Genomic DNA, 22,138 nt, shown 5'->3' on the forward strand with positions numbered 1-22,138 from the left:
TAAATGTTTTGATTCCTGATGAATTGATGAACGAGACATCAAACATGACGCAGTTGGACCTGTCACCAGAGCAATTAAATCCGTTTATACATTTTTGCTTCTATCTTCTCTAATAAGCCTACCCCTGAACTAATCAACTGGAATGAGAATTTTAAATCTGAGATTATTGTTATTTAGCCAAAGAATGATTATTTTTGTTGGTTGAGAAGTCTACAAAGATCAACAAAGACCCTTCTTGGATCGATAGAGACACATCCTATCATATCGATTGTAATTCCATTGGTTTGCCTTAGTGAAACGTGATGTCAGATTCTCCAGCGAACCACAAGAGAGATTTTTTTTTTTTTAATTGCAGCAGATTATTTCTGTCATTCTCTGTTAGGATTAGGCCCAAGGCAAATTAGGATAAGTAGGTCTGACTGAAAATGAGATACTGAGGCATGACAGAAATACAACTTCAACTTCATTCTTAAAGCATTACTGAGCTTTATTATTATTATTAGTAACCTCTACTTATTGATCCGTCACATCCAAATATTTGAATCTTTCATAGGCAAGAAGTTCATTTATTTGAAATTCATTCATAAGGTGGAATTCTCAACATTGCTTTTGTTATTTTTAGGATTTTGTAAGAGTTGACAGTATGTTTTTTATTCTCCAGGACAGGAACGATTTGGGAACATGACCAGGGTGTACTACAAGGAGGCTGTGGGGGCATTCGTGGTGTTTGATGTAACAAGGGGTGCAACATTTGAGGCTGTATCAAAGTGGAAACACGACCTAGACAGCAAAGTGAAGCTGGCTAATGGCAACCCCATCCCCTCAGTGCTACTGGCTAATAAATGTGACCAGAAGGAGAACACCAACAACATGGCTGTAATTGACAGTTTCTGCAAAGAGGCAGGTTTTCTGGGCTGGTTTGAGACATCGGCTAAGGTGAGAGAAATGCAAGTTCTTTGATGCACATATCCATAACACAGGCTCATACACTAGCATTTACGCATGTTTGACAAATTGAAGGAAAAACCTGGAGAGATGCTTGGATAAACACAACAAATGTTGATTCATCTATACAGGTGCACTGCATTGTGCAATTAAGCAACTTCACTTTGGCATATATAAAAAGGTCCAGCATGCCCTGATGGATTCTCAATCAAGATGCAGCAGAAAAAGTGAAGTAGAAAGAGAGTTCATTGTTTGAGTAGGGATGACATAAGATTCAGTAGCAAACACTGCTCAACTGGCTCCTTTTCCAGTAGGATCTATAACTAAAGTGCCACTTGCTTTGAGATCTACAAATAAAATACAAATGAGATCTTAAAATGTGGACATTTGGCAGTCATGATGCTGGTGCATCAGTGCAACATGTAAAGGAAAACAGGCAACTGTTTTTCAGGTGACAGGATGTCAGTGCAGGACATGATTAGACTGTCAATAAGAAAAAGATAGGCATATTATATTAGTCTCACAGTGCATAAACCCCTCATTGCAAAGATGACTGCACATTTGAGAGTTCAGTGGTGCAAAAAAAATGGTGGCACTGTCTACAGAGGCGTGAACAAAGAGAGATGTCAGTTGAGTCCTCCTTCACGATATTATTGACAAGTTGTCAAGTGCATTTGCAGTGTACACCAAGAAATGGTACAGGATATAATGTTTGACTTGTACAGTATATTGCGGTCTCAATCCAGAGTTCAGTGGCTTTGCCGGGAGGAACTTTTTGCGTGCATGGTTTGGGTTTGTTAAAAATTTGGCATGGTCTGGATGGTAATGGCCCCATTCATTAGGGCACAAAGAGTCATTGAATGGTTTTATATTCATAAAATGGATGTGAATCATATGTTATGGCCTTCACAGTCAAGGGGTCTTTACCAAGATGAACACTTTGGGGAGATTTTGGACAAACATGTTATATTCTTTACCACCATAATCGAAACTCAGGAATATTTCTAATAGTTCTACAGACTTGTCGTATCAATGTCATGGCATAGTGAAGGTGTTCTGATTTCACATGGTGGCGGCACTTTAAGTCATGTAATTTAATTTGTCACCTGTCTGAACATGTTCATGGGTATGTAATAAATTAAACGGTATTCAGCCTAATTGAAAATGCATTAAAATGGCTATGCAATAAAACTGAAAACCCAACAGCACTTTACTAGTGCAAAACTGAAAAAAGCTAAATTTCAGAAAATGGGTTATCAGTTGAGAAGACAATAACATATTAGCTGCCATGTTTTACATTTGTGTTTGAAACCTTGTTCAGTTTTTACTTTATCGTTTATGAAATTTCATTGGTTTTGATTTTGTTATTGCCTTTTCTGAAATGATTTGTCAGTGTGTTGTGTGTTTGGTTTCGCTGACATTATTCGTTGAATGGGCAGCATGGTGGAGAAGTGGTCAGTGCTCTTCCCTCACAGCAAGATAAGAGACTTTATTGCCATTATATCAGGATACAATGAAATTAATTTGGTAATTCCCAGACACTAGCAGCAAGAAGTGTGTGTGTTTGTATCAATCAATCAATCAATCAATCAATCAATCAACATGTATTTATAAAGCCCTTTACAGCAGCCAGACAGTGTCCAAAGTGCTTTACAGTAAAATCAAAGATTCACAAAAATAAAACTAACATACAATAAAGTTAAAATGGCACATAAAACAAAACATCACAGCAGCACTAGGTATTAAAAGTTAGTTTAAATAAATAAGTCTTGCGCTTTGATTTAAAAAGTGCTAGGTCAGGAATGGTGCATAAATCAGGAGGTGGCTTGTTCCACAGTCTAGGGCCAGGTACCGCAAACACACGATCGCCCCAGAGTTTATACTTTGAGCTTGGCACATAAGCAAAGCTGACCGTACTGTTTGCATGCTCTCTCTGTATCTGTGTGGCTTTCCTCCAGGCACTCTTTTCCTCCTACTATAAAAAAAGGTTTGTGGTCCTTACACAGCCAGTGATCAGGGCAGTGTGTGACGATCTGCAGGTGGTTCCTCTGCACCTTTTGGTGGCTCCCCACTGCTCCTTATGTGATTAGGTTTTTCAAAAATATGTCTGAGTAGGATTGGCTAAATGGAGCGACTCAATTTCCCAAAGGGAATTAATAAAATATCAATTATTATTATTTTCTTGTTGTTGTACACTACGAAGTGACCTTGGTCCTTTTTTTAATATGCTCCCCCTGACTGGTGTCTCTGTAGGTTTGTTTTTTTGTTTGTGTGTTTTTTACAGTTTAAACTAGGGTAGATTAGCATGAAATGATCAAAGCCAGGCACACATTAATGCTGCCTGAAACATCTCAGTTCTTGAGGCATGATTTTTTTTTTTTTTTTTTTTTTTTTAAAGGGTCTTTTGTCATGGATTAGCTGTGCTTGGTAATGGGTTTAAATCATGTTCTATGCATCAGGGTGACTTGTGTTTTAGTTTCGATAAGAGCTTTGAACTGAACAGAACTGACAAATTAAACAAGCCACAGGATTTTGGACGTCAACACTGTTTGATGTTTATCTGAATGGATTCTTCACCTCTAATGTCAGAACAAGAAAGCCTCAGCATCTGTGCTTTGGGGGCGCTGTGTTCCTAGTCAATGATGCAACATCACAGTGATTACACTATGACCATTATAAAATGGCTATAGTTGTTAAATTGTTATATACAGCAGTAATGGTTTTACTTTTATTTTCATCAAATAAATAAATAAAACAGATTGTTGCCACATTGAGTGATAGCTGAGATGATGTTGGAACTATTGAGTAAATCCATTATACATAAAGAATCAGAAATATCTAGTGCAGTTTCCCAGAGTTCAAGGTGAGTGCATTGAGGTGTTGCACTGTTATAATTGAATGAATAGAATTTAAAATCTCCTGCTCCCCATGGCTGAAGTTTGTGTGTGCACAGAATAAATGAGATTCAGACTACAATCTCTAGTTTCTCCTGCCATGACTGGGTGCAACAAAATTGTCAGACACACTGATTACAGTGTAAAATCACAAAAACAGTGCTGTCCACATTGCCATGTTCAAAGATAAATGACTTCAAATGAAAGTTGCACCTGACAGCAATTCAAAGATTCTTTTTTTTTTCTTGTGAGACTTCAGAGAAAGACAGTTATCCTTGCTTAAGTTTGCTATCATTGCCTTCCCTTGTTTTCTCCTGCTTCACATTAAAGGTTTAACTGTCTTTTTCTCATCTTTATCCATCAAGGGAGCTTTCACGAATCAACAGGCCACAGGGCCTGTTGATTCGTGAAAGCTCTTTGGCCAGGACACTCAAGATTGTAAAAGAGATCTTTAATCTCAATGAGTTTTTTAAATCCTGGTTAAATAAAGGTTTGAATAAATGAATGAAAAAGGCAGATTCAAAGAGAAACAGGCATTTCTGCATCTGAAATCAGAACCATCTGTTTTACTTTGGTGTTGAGGAGTTCTTGGTTGAATTAACTTTAACTTATTCCAAATGACGTTAAACACTGTGTGGGATGTGCCGTCTAAATGTGTAGTCTGTGTGCACACCTAGCTTTGTTTGTTGTAAGTGTAGTGCATATCATGAAGACATTACGCTCAACGCAGCACAAACTGTGATTGTCAAGGATTAACACACTTGAGAGCTGGTTTTGGAGCAGATCGCTCAACCACTTAAGAGCTGTTATAAATAAATAGTAATAACAAAAAGTAAACTACCACAATGCACAAAAAAAAAAATCAAAATGAAAAAGCTGATAATACAGAAAAAATTGTGACTTGTACTGTGGAAAATATGTTTAAAGGGAATTTTTATACACATTTTCTGCAGGGTAATGATCAATCAATGTTTGTAGCCAAAAATATGCCAGACATTCATCTGGCTCACACTTCTTGACCCACACCCTGCCATCCTTCTATCCATCTTTCAACTCTTATCTGGCACTGGGTCAGGGACAAGGAACTGTCAGTAAAGTAGCTCAAAGTCAACCTCTCCAGCACCAGACACCTTGTCTACCTGGTGGACTCAAGGTGTTCACAGGTCAAGTGACACACACACACACTAGTGTATCTCCACTAGTGGGTTGCCTGTGGGGATCCACGGGCTTTAGATTGGGTCGTGTTTATAAAATGGGTAGCTGACATTTTTCAAGGGTGGTAATAAATTATGCAAAGTTTCTATAATGGTTTTAACTGAAAGTGCAGTAAATTCAAATGAGAAAGTTTTGTGATTTAATTGTGTTCATTATTTGGCACATCTAGTTGATGTTTTACAACTGGCAAGGTTGAGATGTTTACTTTGTTCAGAGCTTGTGTAGTTACCAAGGACTGATTAATGGTGATAGCAACATCCATTCTTCACTGTTGTTACCTATTATCCCTAATTTCTCCAAAAATATTAGTCCTATCAACTTTCCGCTTTCACTGGGTTCATTCCTGACCCAAAATATATAAGCACACCAAACAGCAAATGTTAAATTACACACACGTACACAGGGGCCGCTTGGCTTTTAATATGTAGGTATGTGTGTATTCTGAGTCTACCCTGTGGTCTTAACATGCCCAGTAATCCTTCAGAGGGAGGTGTCCAGGAGGCATCCTTTTTAAGTGCCCAAACTATCTCAACAGCGTCTTGCATCTCTGTTCTTAGTGTACCCATAGAGATACTACCTGTAGAGTTAGTATAAGGGTGATTCTTTAACTACGGGCACTATTGGCCTTGTAAATGTAATTTCCACCACACCATTGCCTTACAATATAAAGCGCCTTGGGGCAACTGTTTGTTGTGATTTGGTGCTATATACATGTGCTCTGATGTCACTGTTTATCTCCATAGAAACTACCCAAACAATCTTTCATACAAACTGTTTAAAGGGACATTACAGTGTTGTGGTGGAAATTACGGCAATAGTGTGGGACAACTACATTTTGTTAAAAAAAAAATCACAACAGTTGTATGACATTGAATACCCCAATTATGTTTTGATTATTTTATTCAGAGATATTTTAAAACATCAGAAAAAACTTTTTTTACCATTCATTTTTATCATTGAAGATCAAAAGTCTGGGTGTGGGACAAGCACAAAGCGGCAATATTGCATATAATGATGCTGAAAAAAGGTGAAAAAGTCATCATAGACTACTAGAACAAATTTCTTAAAACACTTTCATTGTAAAGATAACTATAAAAGTGTGAAATTTCCCCTTTTTTCTGTTTTTCATACAATATGATCAAAGGACATAATAAGTGCCCGTAGTCTAAGAATCACCCATAAAGGAGTGTAGTACATGTCTGAGGAGTTGTACTACAGTGTCTTAGAACGTGAACAGCAAAGGAAGCAAAAAAGTTGAAATGGTTATATAGATATTAATACATTTCATTTGTAATGCACTTTTCATTAATAATACATTTCATTTGTAATGCACTTTTCATTAATAAAAATCTCAAAGTGCTACAGGAAAATAAATAAATAAATAAAACCCAGGATAAACGAGAGAATAAAAACAAAAAAATCTTAAAATGAAAAAGGTCAACGGAATAGAAAAAACAAAACAATAAAATGCAATAAAATTAAGACGCAACAGATTGAAATGATTGAGACCTGTGATAGGCCTGTCTAAACAGGTATGTCTTGAGGCTTTTTTTTAAAAGCTTCAACGGTTTGTGGATGAATAAAGAGTAGGTTTTGACTGAAAATTTTTTGTCATCACTCTGACATATTGCTTTTATCATTTTGTAGGACAACATCAATGTGGACGAAGCAGCACATTTCCTGGTGGAAAATATCTTGGCTAACAGCAAAGGTTTGCCATATGAGGAGAGCAACGGAGACCACATCAAACTGGACCAGGAGACTGTGCCGGCCGAGAGCAAATCAGGCTGTTGTTAACATTCAGTCCATTCATATCACCAGCACTTGGGCTGAGCTTGCCATTCCCAGTCTTTGAGAAGAGGATGTGTTTTTGGTTTGCAGCAGTTCCGGAATCTTTTCCTCGCTGCACTGTCATCAGTATAACTTACACATCCAAATTTAATATTTTACCTTTTCCAACTTGGACATACAAGCCCAATTTTATCTTGACGTTACCCTGAGAATGTTCACTACCTCTCAGTTCCGCTGAGGGCTCTTACAAATGGACTTGACCACATCAGAGAACAGGCGCAAACCTGGCAAAATTGTGACGTCACAAATGTTGCCAAAGTAACTTTGAAAAGTCACTTCATTGGTTACTTTTTTAGTTGCTTTATACAGTTACTTCATTAGCAGCTTTATGCAATTACTTTATTAGAAGCTGCTGACAACTTGCAACACTGGATGTCACAAACAGCAAATTGACCTGTATCTCCTTCTGTCACTTTGATCTAGTTTGGGTCCATGCCTCTTTGTATTTATGCTTTTTTCTGTTAAGTGAGCCACTTCGAGTTTGAGCCTTTTCTTAACTACACGGTTGCTGTTTGTGTCTACAGTCATTCTTCGATTGCTCTTTAAAATGGACCCCCCAAAAAAAGCATTATCAAAGTGTTACAGTAAAAAAATAAAAAAATCTTCCTTGTGCCATATTTTCTCTGAAATGTGCCATAATATTCTTTTTTTATTTTTCATTTTTATAGGAAGGTGAGTTGTTGCACTTTCAAATATTGACCTGAAGAATACAGTATTTAAAAATGTGTTGAAGGTACAGGTTTAATGCCTCATTGTCTTTTTCCTAGTTGTATGAAAATATTGCTCTGAGTAACTTTTTTGTTGTTTTAAATGTGTGGGTTGATGCATTAAAAGGTATGGAAAAAAAATGGACGAGGGACTACATTCTTGTGTATGTAAGGATTACAGTCTGTGTATCAGTGTTCTCAAATTCAAACTGAGGGCCAAAGAAATAAAATTCTGTTTTGTGTAGCACAAACCATATCAACATACTGTTTTAATTTTCTATAAAAAAAAAGAACAGACCTGATGCTGGTGAGAGCTCCATCTGAAATAATACTTTTCACTACCACTCATGACCCTTTTATAGATTTAAGGGTGATTCTTTAACTACGGGCACTATTGGCCTTGTAAATGTAATTTCCACCACACCATTGCCTTACAATATAAAGCGCCTTGGGGCAACTGTTTGTTGTGATTTGGTGCTATATACATGTGCTCTGATGTCACTGTTTATCTCCATAGAAACTACCCAAACAATCTTTCATACAAACTGTTTAAAGGGACATTACAGTGTTGTTGTTTTTTTTTTTTTTTACCATTCATTTTTATCATTGAATATCAAAAGTCTGGGTGTGGGACAAGCACAAAGCGGCAATATTTGCATATAATGATGCTGAAAAAAGGTGAAAAAGTCATCATAGACTACTAGAACAAATTTCTTAAAACACTTTCATTGTAAAGATAACTATAAAAGTGTGAAATTTCCCCTTTTTGCTGTTTTTCATACAATATGATCAAAGGACATAAGTGCCCGTAGTCTAAGAATCACCCATATACAATCTATTTCACATACTGACTTAAGACATTTTTTAAAACATGTATTCAATTTCTCAAAAACAAATGTACTGGTCTTTTTCAAACTAGGTGCCATATGTATCATAGAGGAAACCCCATAAAATATATTTCATGGACAGATGAACACTTTTCAACAGTTCTAAGGTTTTCTGTAAATCTACATTTCTGCTGATGGAACATGTCAATCCTGTATAATCCTATAACACATAATCTACAAGTAATTTTTGTGCTAATCAGCATTAATTAACATATGCTGTTATTACAAACAATAATATTGTAAACGCAAATGCAAAAGTTTGATAATGAAAAATAATATTACACTTTTGTTAGTATCTTAACTTTAATGTGTCGATTAAACACCGCTTTAAATTATATTTTATCAGCAATAAAATATCTTTCCGATTTTTTTCCGCTTGGTTTAATTGTAAAATAGCAATATTGTAAAATAGCAAATGCTCTGCTTCGATTGGCTGAGATCTCACTGTCGTAAACACGTGGTTCACACAGCACTTCCGGGCTCCACCTAGCAATGATTCTGTTGCCAGGTAACGGTAAACTTTCAGCAACACTGAAAGGTTTTGCTATCAAATTTCGACTTTTTAATTATCAGAATTAATTAAAGCATAATGTCTCACAAAAAGGTGAAGAAAAATGATTCCTCATCCAGCAGGGTGTCGTTATCCGACGGGAAAACGCCAAGTAAAGAGTGAGTTTGTGTTATGTTATTAATTGTGGGATGCTAGTTATTCTTGTCTAAATTCGTTCACGCAATTAAATAATTCGTTCTCTGAAATTAGTATTTGATCATTTCTAATTCCAGGTGTCAAATTAGTACGTTGGTGCCCTCAAACTAATTATGCGTGTAAACAGTCACGTCGCCGTGCTCTACTCAGGTGTTAGATTTGATTTAAATCAATTTAATTTAATCAATGTACAGTGTAAGTGTATGTGAAAAGTCAACTGCAAATATTTTACACATTGGAAAAGAGAGGACAAATATTTTTTGTTGTGTTTTTTTTCTTTGTTTGCTTCATGAGGTGGGTGTTGATAATCAGCGGATAGTGTTTCCCAATCCTGGTCCTCGGGACCCAAAGCGTGGCACGTTTATTTTACATTAACATCCGGTGTGTTTCATTGCTCAGTCAGCCGTTGATTACCGAAACACACTTTCGGAGCTTCCTGCACTGTATCTGTCGAAGTGTAATGCTGAAATTTTCTGTTTTATTGTGTTGAACTAAACATATAGCATAGGTCACGTGATCATGAGGCTACATACTTGTATTTACTATTGATATGTAGAGTCCTAAATTACGTTAACCACAACCACTAATCCTAACCCTAACCATAACCATAACCCCTAACCATTACAAGGCTGCTATGAACATTAATATGGCTACATATGAATATAGCCACTTCCAAACATATTTGTAGCCATTTAAAGGAAGTGGGGCTTTATTATTGTAAATTTTGCAGAAGATTCAACCTGATACTGAGCTGACTTGTTTCATTACTAATTACTGGCATGGGAAAAGTTACAAACCAATCATATAGCCCTGTGTCATAATTTCAGATCAGCCTCTTTACTAGTTGTCTCATCTGAGAGACTTGGAAGTCAGTGGAGGTGCCAGTTTCCTATTTGGCCTGAGTGGAGTGATGCAGATGTCAATAAGGAAAAATGGGATTCAAGCAGAGGACCTGAACATGGAAAGACAAAAGACAAAAATCTCCACGCTGTAAGTGTGTAGCAGAATATAATATTCTTACGTAGCTGTGCAGTCATCGTATATATTTTTAAGTAGTAGTTTACGCCTCCAATTTAAGCTTCAACCAACCAAATGAAATTGCTATGAATTACATTGCAGAGATAATGCATTTCATATAAAACTGCTAGAGCACTCACAGAGTGCAACACCTGCACCTTACTTGTTTGGTACACACAAGTGACTTCCTTTTGAATCAGTGATACCTAATGTATGGTTCTGTACGGCCTTGACATTTAATCAGTTTTGTCCAAAATAGATCCACTTATGACTAACACATCACCCTTCGTCCATATCTAATCCAGGTCATCTTCAAAATTTGAGTTAAACAGTTATGACTTTAAGTTTGACCTCTCAATGTCATCCAAGGCCAAAGGTCATGTGACTCAAAATAGTCATTGGAGTAGCTCAATGGGTCAGTATGTAGACGTGTGTTCAATTCCCGTTTAAACTATCTGTCTGTGGCTTTGGACAAGACACTTCCTCGTCATTGTCTCAGTCCACCCGGCTCTAAATCGATACCGACCTTGGCTGGGGAAGTAACCTGCATTGGATCGGCATCCCAACCAGGGGGAGTGATAGTCTCTCATCCACTTCTCACCACAAAATGTGAGCATAAACACCAGCACCAATGGGCCTCAGAGCCTATATAGGATATATAGGACTGACTTCTTCAATTTAATTTGTCCAATTACTTATGGTTTCAAAAAATAGAAGAGTAAAAAATGTCTGCATTAACCTAAATGGATAATGTGATTTTTGTTAAACCCCTTGAATTAAAGCCAAAAGTCTACATAACAGGCACATCTTGATATTTTTTTTTAACTCTGTTGTATTGGTATACAGAGACAAAATTACAAAAATTATGTCAATGTCCAAGTACTTGTATTTTCATATTTCACATCCACTTCATGTATTTTTCTCTGCAGCCATATTATGATGATCCAGAAGGAAAAATTCACCTACCTCCATCTTTGAATGTGCACTCCTGGAAGCGTCCTTCAGAGTTTCTTGATACCAAAGTCAGCAATGACAAATGTCTGTGTTTTTCAGTGTAGCATTTTATGGTTCAGGTTTGATTGTGTGTTGCATAAAATGGCAAATACTTAAAAATTTTGTGTCTGTAATTAGTTGATATTTTTCACTTTTTTTCCAAATTAGTTTGAATAAATCTGTGCCTTTTACACAATGATGTGTTTCATTCTAGAGTCCTACCATTGTTGAGAGTGAAAGTACCTTTGACCTGATCTCTGCCAATGATCATCTGACTGGCAGTGAGGTTAGTTTTTTGCAGATTTGTCTTTGCCTTCTTTTTCTGATCTCTGAAGTGTCAGGAAGGAGTATAATCTCTGTTGGTCCATAGCTGGCACTCAACTGCCACTTTAGGCTCCAAATAGCTGTGTGCATATCACACAGTATCCACAATTCAACAAACTGCTTTAATAGGTTGAAAAAACCAGGTTAAGGTAGTCAGTAGGTTACAGACCTGAGCTACAAGGGACGTTCCTGTTCCCACATGAAAAGATGACACTGTTTGACTGGACAGATAAGATCTCTGGGGAGATCCACTGGACAGGATGGTGGTCCTCCAATGCTTTGTGGACCACACAAGGTGAGGCAATTTCTCACAGCCATCCACTGCATACAAAGGAAATTCCAGTCACGATTATCACAATTTTAACCTACATTATAATGCTTGGATTGAGCAGAAACTAAATTTTCTTAGTTTTGTGAAATTGAAAGGCCCTATGCTTTAATGTTGATTTAGAGATGGATTTGATAAAATGTCCAGTTCAACTAATGGGTTTACATGTTCTTTTCTTGTTCTTTAATCTAGGTGATGAGATGGATCATCAGTGAAATCTGTATTCTTTGGGCAGTGTGTAACAGTGCATCTACAGAAGGCGGTGGTTGGAGACCCTGGGAGCATATCTACTCCTTATGTAAGGCCGAAAAGGGCCACGTTCCTCTCTACAATAGCTTTGGAAAATATGTGGTCAGAATCTACTGGATGGTGAGCCTGACACAAACACATTAAAGCATTCACCTGTCTAAGTAAAAAATAAAATAAAATAAAAAGTGCTGTAGTCTTAAATTTCTTTACAGTGAATTGGCTGTTTGGTCTAAAATTCATACAGTCATAAAAATGTGCTACCTGCTGAGATATTTTGATGGTCATCACTCTATAGTTGAAGATACTGTATCAGAACATCAGTCACACATTTTTTCTGACTCATTTGATGGATGGCTGATTGTGTTTTATTGTCAGCAGACCCCAGGATGCACTATCTTCCTGTTACGAAGTAATAACATTGCTGGGTCAGGAAAAAAAGAATCCCACTTATTTCTCCCATCTGGAAAACTGCTGGTACACGCCCATTTTCATTTGTCCAGTAACTCCAAGAATAATTATGTAACTGTGAATAAATTGACTGGCTCCACTAGTTCAGCAGGGTGGAGTGCATTTCTTAGTTCATTCAGACCCCCAGAAATGGTGTAAATCATATGCAACATTTAATGACGATATCAGAGAAAAGATAGGGATGGAATTAAAAAGAAAAAAGTCTGTGCTTTCCATTTTCCACAACTATGAAGATGAAGTAAGTGCTATATTGGCTCTGATGTGCACCAGTCTGGCTCAGGTTACTTCCCCAGCCAAGTCCACCCACTAAGACAATGCAGATAGGTTGCTTGTCCAAAGACACAGGCAGGTTGTGTGAGTGCAGTTTGAACCCAGGTTGACATAGCGGCCCAGCTTCTTCATTTGTGGGACTCTCATATTCCTAAATTTTTGTGCTCCCATATGTCGACAGACTTGGAGATAATGCATGTGAAAGTAATGGTTAGCAAACACTAAAAATAATTACAAAAAGCACATTAGCCAGACGCTGCTAAGAGAAAATTCTCACTGCTACCAGAAGTGCATTGATCGGCTAAAAAAAAAAAACAAAACAAAAAAAAACAGAAAAACAAAACCGATTTGGACCACACAATGTCTTCTGGGTTGATTTTTCCTGTATGCGGTAGGGACGACTGGAATAAGTGGGTTAAGAAAATGAATGGATGGATGGTCTTATCTCTTTTTCCTGAATCTTTTACCAAGATCAAAATACATTCAACACATTTCGTATGCCATTGGAAAAAAATCCATGAGGTCAAACAATTTAAAGTCTTGAAAAGATACCAAGGCACTCATCTAATAAAAAAGTTAAAATGCCTTTATTTATGGAGCAAAATCATAATTAAAAAATGCACTTCTTCCATGCGTTTCGGCTAGAAGCCTTCATCAGGAAGTGGTCAAACAATTTGTTGAGAGGATTTATATTACTAAAATTATTCACGTTCATTTGAGCTAATTTTGTAAAAGTGTGAGTGTTTTATAAAATGTTAACTTTGATATTGTTGATAACATATGGATCTACATGGTTATTATGTCTTTGTGGCAGTTCAGACAGATAGATTCTTCCTGTAACACAATTTGGGTCAGTGAGATGGTTGAAGGCATAAATACTGTTCTAGTGTTCTTAGCAGTTTGACTCTTGGCTTGACAAACAAGTATGACATGGTTATAGGCAGTATGCACCATGCCAAATGTAACACATCAACACATGGTTGTTGGAATGGTTAAGCACCCAACTCCATCTTCTATTTCTTTCCCTGTGTGCCTCACCAGTCACACAATGAAGTGGAATAAAAAGGATTTTAATAATACAACAAATTTAAAAAGTTTAAATCTATACCCTGGGCTTTCCATGTGCCTCCTGTCACACAAGCTGAAATTTCTCTCAATATTTAAAAAAAATCCTGACGCATTCAGACAGTATGTCATTAAAATAATAAAATAGCTTGGTGTGTAGGATTGTTTATTTTCAAAATAAACCCTTTAGATAAGTAAGTTGCCCATAAGGTTGTCCAAAAAGGAGATTTCTGAAGTGGTTCTTCATTTTAAAATATACCAAATCTAAACATTTATATTCAGAAATCTGTTCATTACCTCCTTTAGGGTTGTTGGAGGAAGGTGACAGTGGATGATTCCATGCCATTTGATGAGCAAAACAACCTCCTTCTCCCTGCTTCCACTTGTCAGTCAGAGCTGTGGACAATGCTGTTGGCTAAGGCTCTGATTAAAGTGGCCAATACAAAGTGAGTAAATAGACACACCAATATTAACCCTGTCAACGTCAGACTGCTTCCATGAAATATTCTTAACGTAAGAAGGTTTATTTAAAAAAAAATGATTATTTGGAATACACTGATACACAGCATGATTAAACTTTTAAACGCTCCTTTGAAACACTTAGTTTCAAGCTCTATAGGGTGTGCGCCATGCAAAACCTCTGTGCTTTCCTCTTCACGTACTGCCACAATTCCTATCTGCCAGTGTTCTCACAGGCACCAGAGGGTTTAATAGCAAGTTAGGCTTGTCTTGTTTTCTAGTTTCAGGTTGGAGCCTATCCCAGCAGTCACAGGGCGAGAACCAGGATACACCCTGCACAGGCCACCAGTCTGTTCCAGAGCATTTTGTGTAACTAGTTTAAGGAAATTGATTTTTCAGTAATTTCATGAACAGCTTGTCTGTTTCTGTGGAAGGAAAATAAAACAATGAAGAAAAGAAAACAATTAAATGGTCTACCTCAGGTTGTGTTGAATTTGGATTGTGATGTACAGTGTGGTGTGTATGAAGGTGGCTGTTGCTGGGTCAACAGAAGGTGAAAATATAATTGTTTCATCCAGTACATGAAGCAAAGGCGCTTCTTTTCTCATGAATAATTCCCTCACCATCGGTAAAATTGTCCACAATGAACTCAAACCAGTCTTTAAGCTCAGAGAGTTTTGTTTGTTGTTTGTTTTTTAATTGAGAGTTTGAGGTTTCATTTCAGTGGCAAATTGCTTTTCTGTACTGTTTTCTTCAGCTAAAATTTCACTGATTTCACATACTGGGGTCTCATGACTGCAGACTCAGAAGGTTTGGCCACAAGGTCCATTCAGTATCAATTAGATGCTTAAAATTCTGAAAGACACACAGTCACTCCTCAAAATCAGTTGCAGTTATACAAAATTCAGTTTAGAAAATAAGATGATCCTATTTTCTGGGAGTTAGGTTTGACCCATGTTTCTAATTTAAGGATAGTTTCAAAGAACAATTTGAGGATACATTCCCATGAAGCTTTCCTGCAGCTGATGGCTGTTGGTGCTTATTGTTATGTGCTCTGTATTTTGATAATTACATTTGATTAAATCTGCTTGGCTTTGATGAAATCATGTTGACGTGTAATATCCCAACAAAGTTTTCAACCGAGGATCGATCAACTTGAAGTAGAGCAGTAATGATAATGTGATTGTTTTGTTGTTGTTGTTTTTCCCTGCTTCATCAAATACAAAGCAGGTCTGACAATTACTTGATTCCGTGTGTGCTTTTACTGTGTATATGGTTGGTATGAATGTGATATTTTGACAGAGACTTTATTTTATGCATGAGGTGAAACTTTGCACACAAGGTCACCTCACAAAAGCCGACCATTCACGACATAATATGAATGCACATTACAACAGGATAATAGAAAAAGTTTTGCCATATTGCAGCGTGTATGAAGTAACTGCGTTATGATCATGCATGTTGTTGAGATGAGCATCTTCAAATATTTTGCTGTGCAGTTGGTGCCATATTTCTCATAGCATAACACTTTTTGCCTGACAAGTGCAACAGTGTTAACTGAGGAAAACAGGCATGACACAGTCACCCCTGCCAAAGTCCACCAGATTTCCATAAATTATTTCTGTGAGGTACAGGTGCACGTTTACCTTGTTGAACCTTGAAATAGGAGGAGCCAAAAAATAAAAAAGCTGTCCTCCTTTAAAGGACCAAACATCCAAGGTACAACTGCACTTTTTATTCTTTTCTGAAAGGAGAAAATTCCTGAATTTTTACAAAATTTCACTAATTGAATACACAGCTTATGTTTACTTCCTGCAATGAAAACATATTGGGCGTGTGTGTGCGTGCATGCGCCCACATGTGAATGAATGAATGAATAAGCTTTATTGTCATTGTATAAAGAACACAATAAATATCGTTCAGCAACACCCCTGTGCAGCAGCTCCCTCACAGATAAATTACAATATACAATAGACTATCACATATAAAATATATAGTCCATTAAAAACTCAGTATAATAAGATAATGAATGTTAAATACATATTTTAAAAAAGAATAAAACAGTGGAGGGGATATCTGGTGCAATAATAAAAACAATGCAGTGTGATCCCCAGTGCAATACAAGTGGTCAGTATTCTTCTAAAAGTCTTTTCACAGCCATTGGGAAAAAGCTGTCCTTCAGTCTGTTTGTGCAGGCTCGGATAACCCGGAGCCTGCCAGACGGGAGGATGGAGAAGAGGGAGTGTCCCGGATGGTAGGTATCATTCGTGATCTTTGTGGCCCGTCCAAGAAGGCGTTTTGAGTAAATCTCAGCCAGGGATGGGAGCGGGCAACCGATGTTCCGCTGAGCTGTTTTAATCACTCGCTGAAGCTGTTTCTTCTCAGATGCGGTGCAGCCGGCGTACCACACCGTACATCCATATGTGAGTACGCTCTCGATGGTGCAGCTGTAGAAATTCTTCAACAGAGGCGGAGGCAGCTTGTTCTTTTTCAGTGTTCTTAGGAAAAATAGACGTTGCTGGGCCTTTTTAACCATATAATTGGTATTGGCTGTCCAGCCAACTTCCTCAGAGATGTGTAGTCCTAGGAACTTGAATTCTTGGACACATTCCACCCATTCCCCTTTGATCATCAGAGCATGGTGAGGTGTAGCCCGCGCCTTCCGAAAGTCAATTATTATTTCTTTCGTTTTCTTAGTATTCAGGTCAGGATGGTTTTCACTGCACCATGTCACCAGTGAATCCACTTCCTCTCTGTAGGGCGTTTCATTGTTGTCACTAATCAATCCCACAACTGTCGTGTCATCAGCAAATTTGATGACAGAGTTGGTGGCGCCGTGAATAGCAACGCAGTCATGGGTGTACAGTGTGTACAAGACGGGGCTTAGTACACGCCCTTGTGGCACGCCAGTGTTGATGACAGTGGAAGCAGATGTGGAGTTGCCTATTCTGACATGCTGCCATCTGTTTGTCAGAAAGTCCTTAATCCATAGGCATAGCGGGGTTCCAAGCTTCAATGCCTGCAGTTTGTTGACAAGCCTACTAGGGCTGATGGAATTGAACGCTGAGCTGAAATCAACAAACAGCATTCGGACATAAGTGTTTGGATTTTCCAAGTGGCTGAGAGCAGAATGAAGCGCAATGGAAACTGTGTCATCTGTGCACCTATTGGACTTGTATGCAAACTGGTGCTTGTCAGAGCCGGGTGGAATCTTGTCCTTGATGTAATTGAGCACCAGCTTTTCCATACACTTCATTATCACTGGTGTCAGAGCCACCGGTCAGTAGTCATTTAGTCCCGAAATGGCAGAGCATTTGGGCACAGGAATGATGCTGCCAGTTTTCAGGCAGGCGGGGACTGTGGTCTGCTGCAGTGATTGATTAAAAATCTTTGTAAACATGTCAGCCAGTTGGTAAGCACACGACTTCAGCAGCCTCCCTGGCACGTTGTCAGGCCCAGGTGCCTTGCTGATATCGATCTTCCTCAGTACCTGCAGTACCTGGTGCTGCTGGATAACAAGGGGCTGACTGTGAGGTGATGTTGGTGGCAGCAACGCGTCTTCAGCCTGTCCTCTTCCTTCCTCAAAGCGGGAAAAGAAGGCATTGAGCTGGTCCAGGAAAGCCACATCTGCATCAGGGGGAGTGATGTGGCATTTTTTATAATCCGTGATGTTTTGGATACCCTTCCACATGGAGCGTGCGTTGCCCTCTATGAAGTTGGCCTCTATGCGCTTCCTGTAGTTTGCCTTGGCAGCCTTAATACCTCGGGTCAGGTCTGCTCTGGCCTGTCTGTATGAGTCTCTGTTCCCTGACCTCAGTGCCATGTCCCGAGCCTGGAGAAGTAATCTGGTCTTTTTACTAAACCAGGGTTTTTGGTTGGGGAAGACCTTCACCACCTTTTTAGTTGCTGCATTGTCCATAGAAAAAGAAATGTATGACAGGACTGAGTCAGTGAAATGCTCAATGTCTGTGTGCTCAAAAATGTCCCACTCTGTGTCCTCAAAGCAGTCTTGAAGAGACAGTTTGGTCTCTTCAGTCCAACACTGAATTGTTTTATTCAGCGGTTTAGACCTACAGATGAGTGGTTTGTAGGCTGGTGTCAGTATCAAAGAAAGGTGATCAGAGTGGCCCAGGTGGGGGGAGGAACGGGCTTTGTATGCCTCTGGAGAGCTAGTGTAAACCTGGTCTAATGTTTTGCTTTTCCTCGTCCTGATATCCACATTTTTGTCGAACCTGGGGAGCACAGTCTTTAAATTTATGTGGTTAACATCCCCAGCCACAATAAAAAAGCTATCTTGGTGTTTGTTCTGCTGTCTAGTTATACTGTCATACAGTTGGACATTGCAATTTTAGCATTTGCACGTGGGTGTACATACACAGCGGCTACAAACACTCGGCTGATTTCTCTCGGCAAGTAATAGGGTCTACATTTTAATAATAAAAACTCTAGGTCGGGGCGGGCACACGTGTGTGTGCGCGCACGCGTGCATGTGTGTGTGCACGTCCTTTTTTCCAAAATGTTTTTTAAAAATACATCATTTTGTGTTGTTCTTTCAGTGTAGTGTCGCAGCTCGGTGGGGAAATTGGTGAACTCTCCTTTATACACACTCTAACCGGCTGGATCCCAGAGATCATTCCGATAAAGTAAGGTCCTCAGAGCCCCAAACCAGTGCTTTATTCATGCCTTTTCATCTTGTCAGTGTTGTGCTCATCTCACTATTTTGTCACTCATTTAAAAAAAAGTGTTCCTGTTGTACAGTAACTGCCTTTACTCTGACATTAAATATTCCTTCCTTTGGATTTCTTTTTTATGAACAAAAGGCTGAGGAAGCAAAACTATTTATTCATGAAAGTTAATCAAGTAATGGTTTAAAAAAATTAGTTTAACCTTCCCGTCTGCTAACATGAGTGAGTTAATAAAAAATAAAATATTGGAGATTTTGTACATTTTGACATACATTTGATTATTTGGAAATATTAAACAGTATATATAATTTTTACGTTACTAACTTTCTGTTCCATCACATCTACAGTACAAATCTCCTGTCTGCTGGACCTTGTCATGCTGTCTTTAACTTTTCTCAGGTCCATGCACCTCCACAAAGTCTGGGACTTCCTAAGAGACTCCATTCCTATGTTTAAGCACTCAGATGAGAATTTTCAGGAGAAGGTGTCTCAGTCTTCACACACTTCAACGAGGAGGTCCAGTGTGATTAGCTGCAAGAGCAAGCATCAAGAGTCAGATGAAAGCCAAGGTCTGATTTAACCCACACACTCTAAAGCATACACTGTTATGCATCACTGCAAACACGTCTTAATTGCACACATTGTCTGTACCTTTAGTTAAGTAAAGTTGTGTGTAGAGACTCCTTCCTTGCATCCACCAAAGAGGTTATGTTTTGTCAAACTGCTGGGACAAACGTAGAACAGATGCTCTTAAATTTAGAAAAACTATTTGTTTTTCTAATTGTGTGTTTGGGCTAATTTTTCAGATCTCCTGAAATAGTTGAATCTTTGTACAACCCTAATTCCAGTGAAGTTGGGACGTTGTGTAAAATGTAAATAAAAACAGAATATGATGATTTTTAAATCCTCTTCAACCTATATTCAATTGAATACACCACAAAGACAAGATATTTAGTGTTCAAACTGATAAACTTTATTGTTTTTGTGCAAATATTTGCTCATTTTGAAATGGATGCCTGCAACACGTTTCAAAAAACCTGGGGCAGTAGTGTGTTTACTACTGTGTTACATTGCCTATTTTAGAGATGTGGGAATGGTTGTCTGCCTGGGTGGTTGCCATCCAGGACCCAAGTCGGTTCTGTGGTATCATGGATGTGGCGACGCACAGCACCAGTGCTTGCGCCGAGACTTTGCTTAACTCAAATACCATGGGTTTTTCCAAAGAATAAAGTCATCCAGTAACTGTTATATAGTGTGTGCATTCAGTATATTTGAACAGATAGATACACTCAACAAAAATATAAACGCATCACTTTTGGTTTTGCTCCCATTTTGTATGAGATGAACTCAAAGATCTACAACTTTTTCCACATACACAATATCACCATTTCCCTCAAATATTGTTCACAAACCAGTCTAAATCTGTGATAGTGAGCACTTCTCCTTTGCTGAGATAATCCATCCCACCTCACAGGTGTGCCATATCAAGATGCTGATTAGACACCGTGATTAGTGCACAGGTGTGCCTTAGACTGCCCACAATAAAAGGCCACTCTGAAAGGTGCAGTTTTGTTTTATTGGGGGGGATACCAGTCAGTATCTGGTGTGACCACCATTTGCCTCATGCAGTGCAACACATCTCCTTCGCATAGAGTTGATCAGGTTGTCAATTGTGGCCTGTGGAATGTTGGTCCACTCCTCTTCAATGGCTGTGTGAAGTTGCTGGATATTGGCAGGAACTGGTACACGCTGTCGTATATGCCGGTCCAGAGCATCCCAAACGTTCAATGGGTGACATGTCTGGTGAGTATGCCGGCCATGCAAGAACTGGGACATTTTCAGCTTCCAAGAATTGTGTACAGATCCTCGCAACATGGGGCCGTGCATTATCCTGCTGCAACATGAGGTGATGTTCTTGGATGTATGGCACAACAATGGGCCTCAGGATCTCGTCACGGTATCTCTGTGCATTCAAAATGCCATCAATAAAATGCACCTGTGTTCTTCATCCATAACAGACGCCTGCCCATACCATAACCCCACCGCCACCATGGGCCACTCGATCCACAACATTGAAATCAGAAAACTGCTCACCCACACGATGCCACACACGCTGTCTGCCATCTGCCCTGAACAGTGTGAACCGGGATTCATCCGTGAAGAGAACACCTCTCCAGTGTGCCAAACACCAGCGAATGTGAGCATTTGCCCACTCAAGTCGGTTACGACGACGAACTGGAGTCAGGTCGAGACCCCGATGAGGACGACGAGCATGCAGATGAGCTTCCCTGAGACGGTTTCTGACAGTTTGTGCAGAACTGTTTTGGTTATGCAAACCGATTGTTTCAGCAGCTGTCCGAGTGGCTGGTCTCAGACGATCTTGAAGGTGAACATGCTGGATGTGGAGGTCCTGGGCTGGTGTGGTTACACGTGGTCTGCGGTTGTGAGGCTGGTTGGATGTACTGCCAAATTCTCTGAAACGCCTTTGGAGACGGCTTATGGTAGAGAAATGAACATTCAATACACGAGCAACAGCTCTGGTTGACATTCCTGCTGTCAGCATGCCAATTGCACGCTCCCTCAAATCTTGCGACATCTGTGGCATTGTGCTGTGTGATAAAACTGCACCTTTCAGAGTGGCCTTTTATTGTGGGCAGTCTAAGGCACATCTGTGCACTAATCATGGTGTCTAATCAGCATCTTGATATGGCACACCTGTGAGGTGGGATGGATTATCTCAGCAAAGGAGAAGTGCTCACTATCACAGATTTAGACTGGTTTGTGAACAATATTTGAGGGAAATGGTGATATTGTGTATGTGGAAAAAGTTTTAGATGTTTGAGTTCATCTCATACAAAATGAGAGCAAAACCAAAAGTGTTGCGTTTATATTTTTGTTGAGTATAGATAGATAGCAAGAGAGAGAGAGAGAGCTATATATTTTTACCAATCTTCTTTGTACACCATCTAGGTACCGCAGAGAAAGTGGTGTGTGCTGGCTTCTACCCTTTTCAATTACTCAACGATAAGCCACATGTATTTGGTGAGATGGTATGTCATTGGCTTTACTTCTTAA

The 22,138-nt window shown here is 38.8% G+C and overlaps 2 protein-coding genes across 2 annotated transcripts in view; both read left to right on the top strand.

Moving 5' to 3' along the window:
• rab32a (RAB32a, member RAS oncogene family) overlaps window positions 1–7,744 on the top strand; it is a 41,372-nt gene extending 33,628 nt beyond the window's left edge. Inside the window, exons 3-4 of the mRNA XM_034162105.1 lie at window positions 662–936; window positions 6,702–7,744. Coding sequence (XP_034017996.1) covers window positions 662–936; window positions 6,702–6,851 — 425 coding nt within the window. The 3' untranslated portion in view covers window positions 6,852–7,744. The remainder of the gene's footprint in view (window positions 1–661; window positions 937–6,701) is intronic.
• Window positions 7,745–9,088: 1,344 nt separating this feature from the next.
• The window catches only part of adgb (androglobin), a 60,138-nt gene continuing 47,088 nt past the window's right edge, over window positions 9,089–22,138 (top strand). Inside the window, exons 1-9 of the mRNA XM_034162502.1 lie at window positions 9,089–9,168; window positions 10,033–10,195; window positions 11,152–11,244; window positions 11,430–11,501; window positions 12,060–12,236; window positions 14,226–14,365; window positions 18,935–19,021; window positions 19,463–19,632; window positions 22,034–22,113. Of these exons, the coding sequence (XP_034018393.1) occupies window positions 9,089–9,168; window positions 10,033–10,195; window positions 11,152–11,244; window positions 11,430–11,501; window positions 12,060–12,236; window positions 14,226–14,365; window positions 18,935–19,021; window positions 19,463–19,632; window positions 22,034–22,113 (1,062 nt within the window). The remainder of the gene's footprint in view (window positions 9,169–10,032; window positions 10,196–11,151; window positions 11,245–11,429; window positions 11,502–12,059; window positions 12,237–14,225; window positions 14,366–18,934; window positions 19,022–19,462; window positions 19,633–22,033; window positions 22,114–22,138) is intronic.

This window comes from Thalassophryne amazonica, chromosome 21 (assembly GCF_902500255.1).
Source record: "Thalassophryne amazonica chromosome 21, fThaAma1.1, whole genome shotgun sequence".
Taxonomy (NCBI): domain Eukaryota; kingdom Metazoa; phylum Chordata; class Actinopteri; order Batrachoidiformes; family Batrachoididae; genus Thalassophryne; species Thalassophryne amazonica.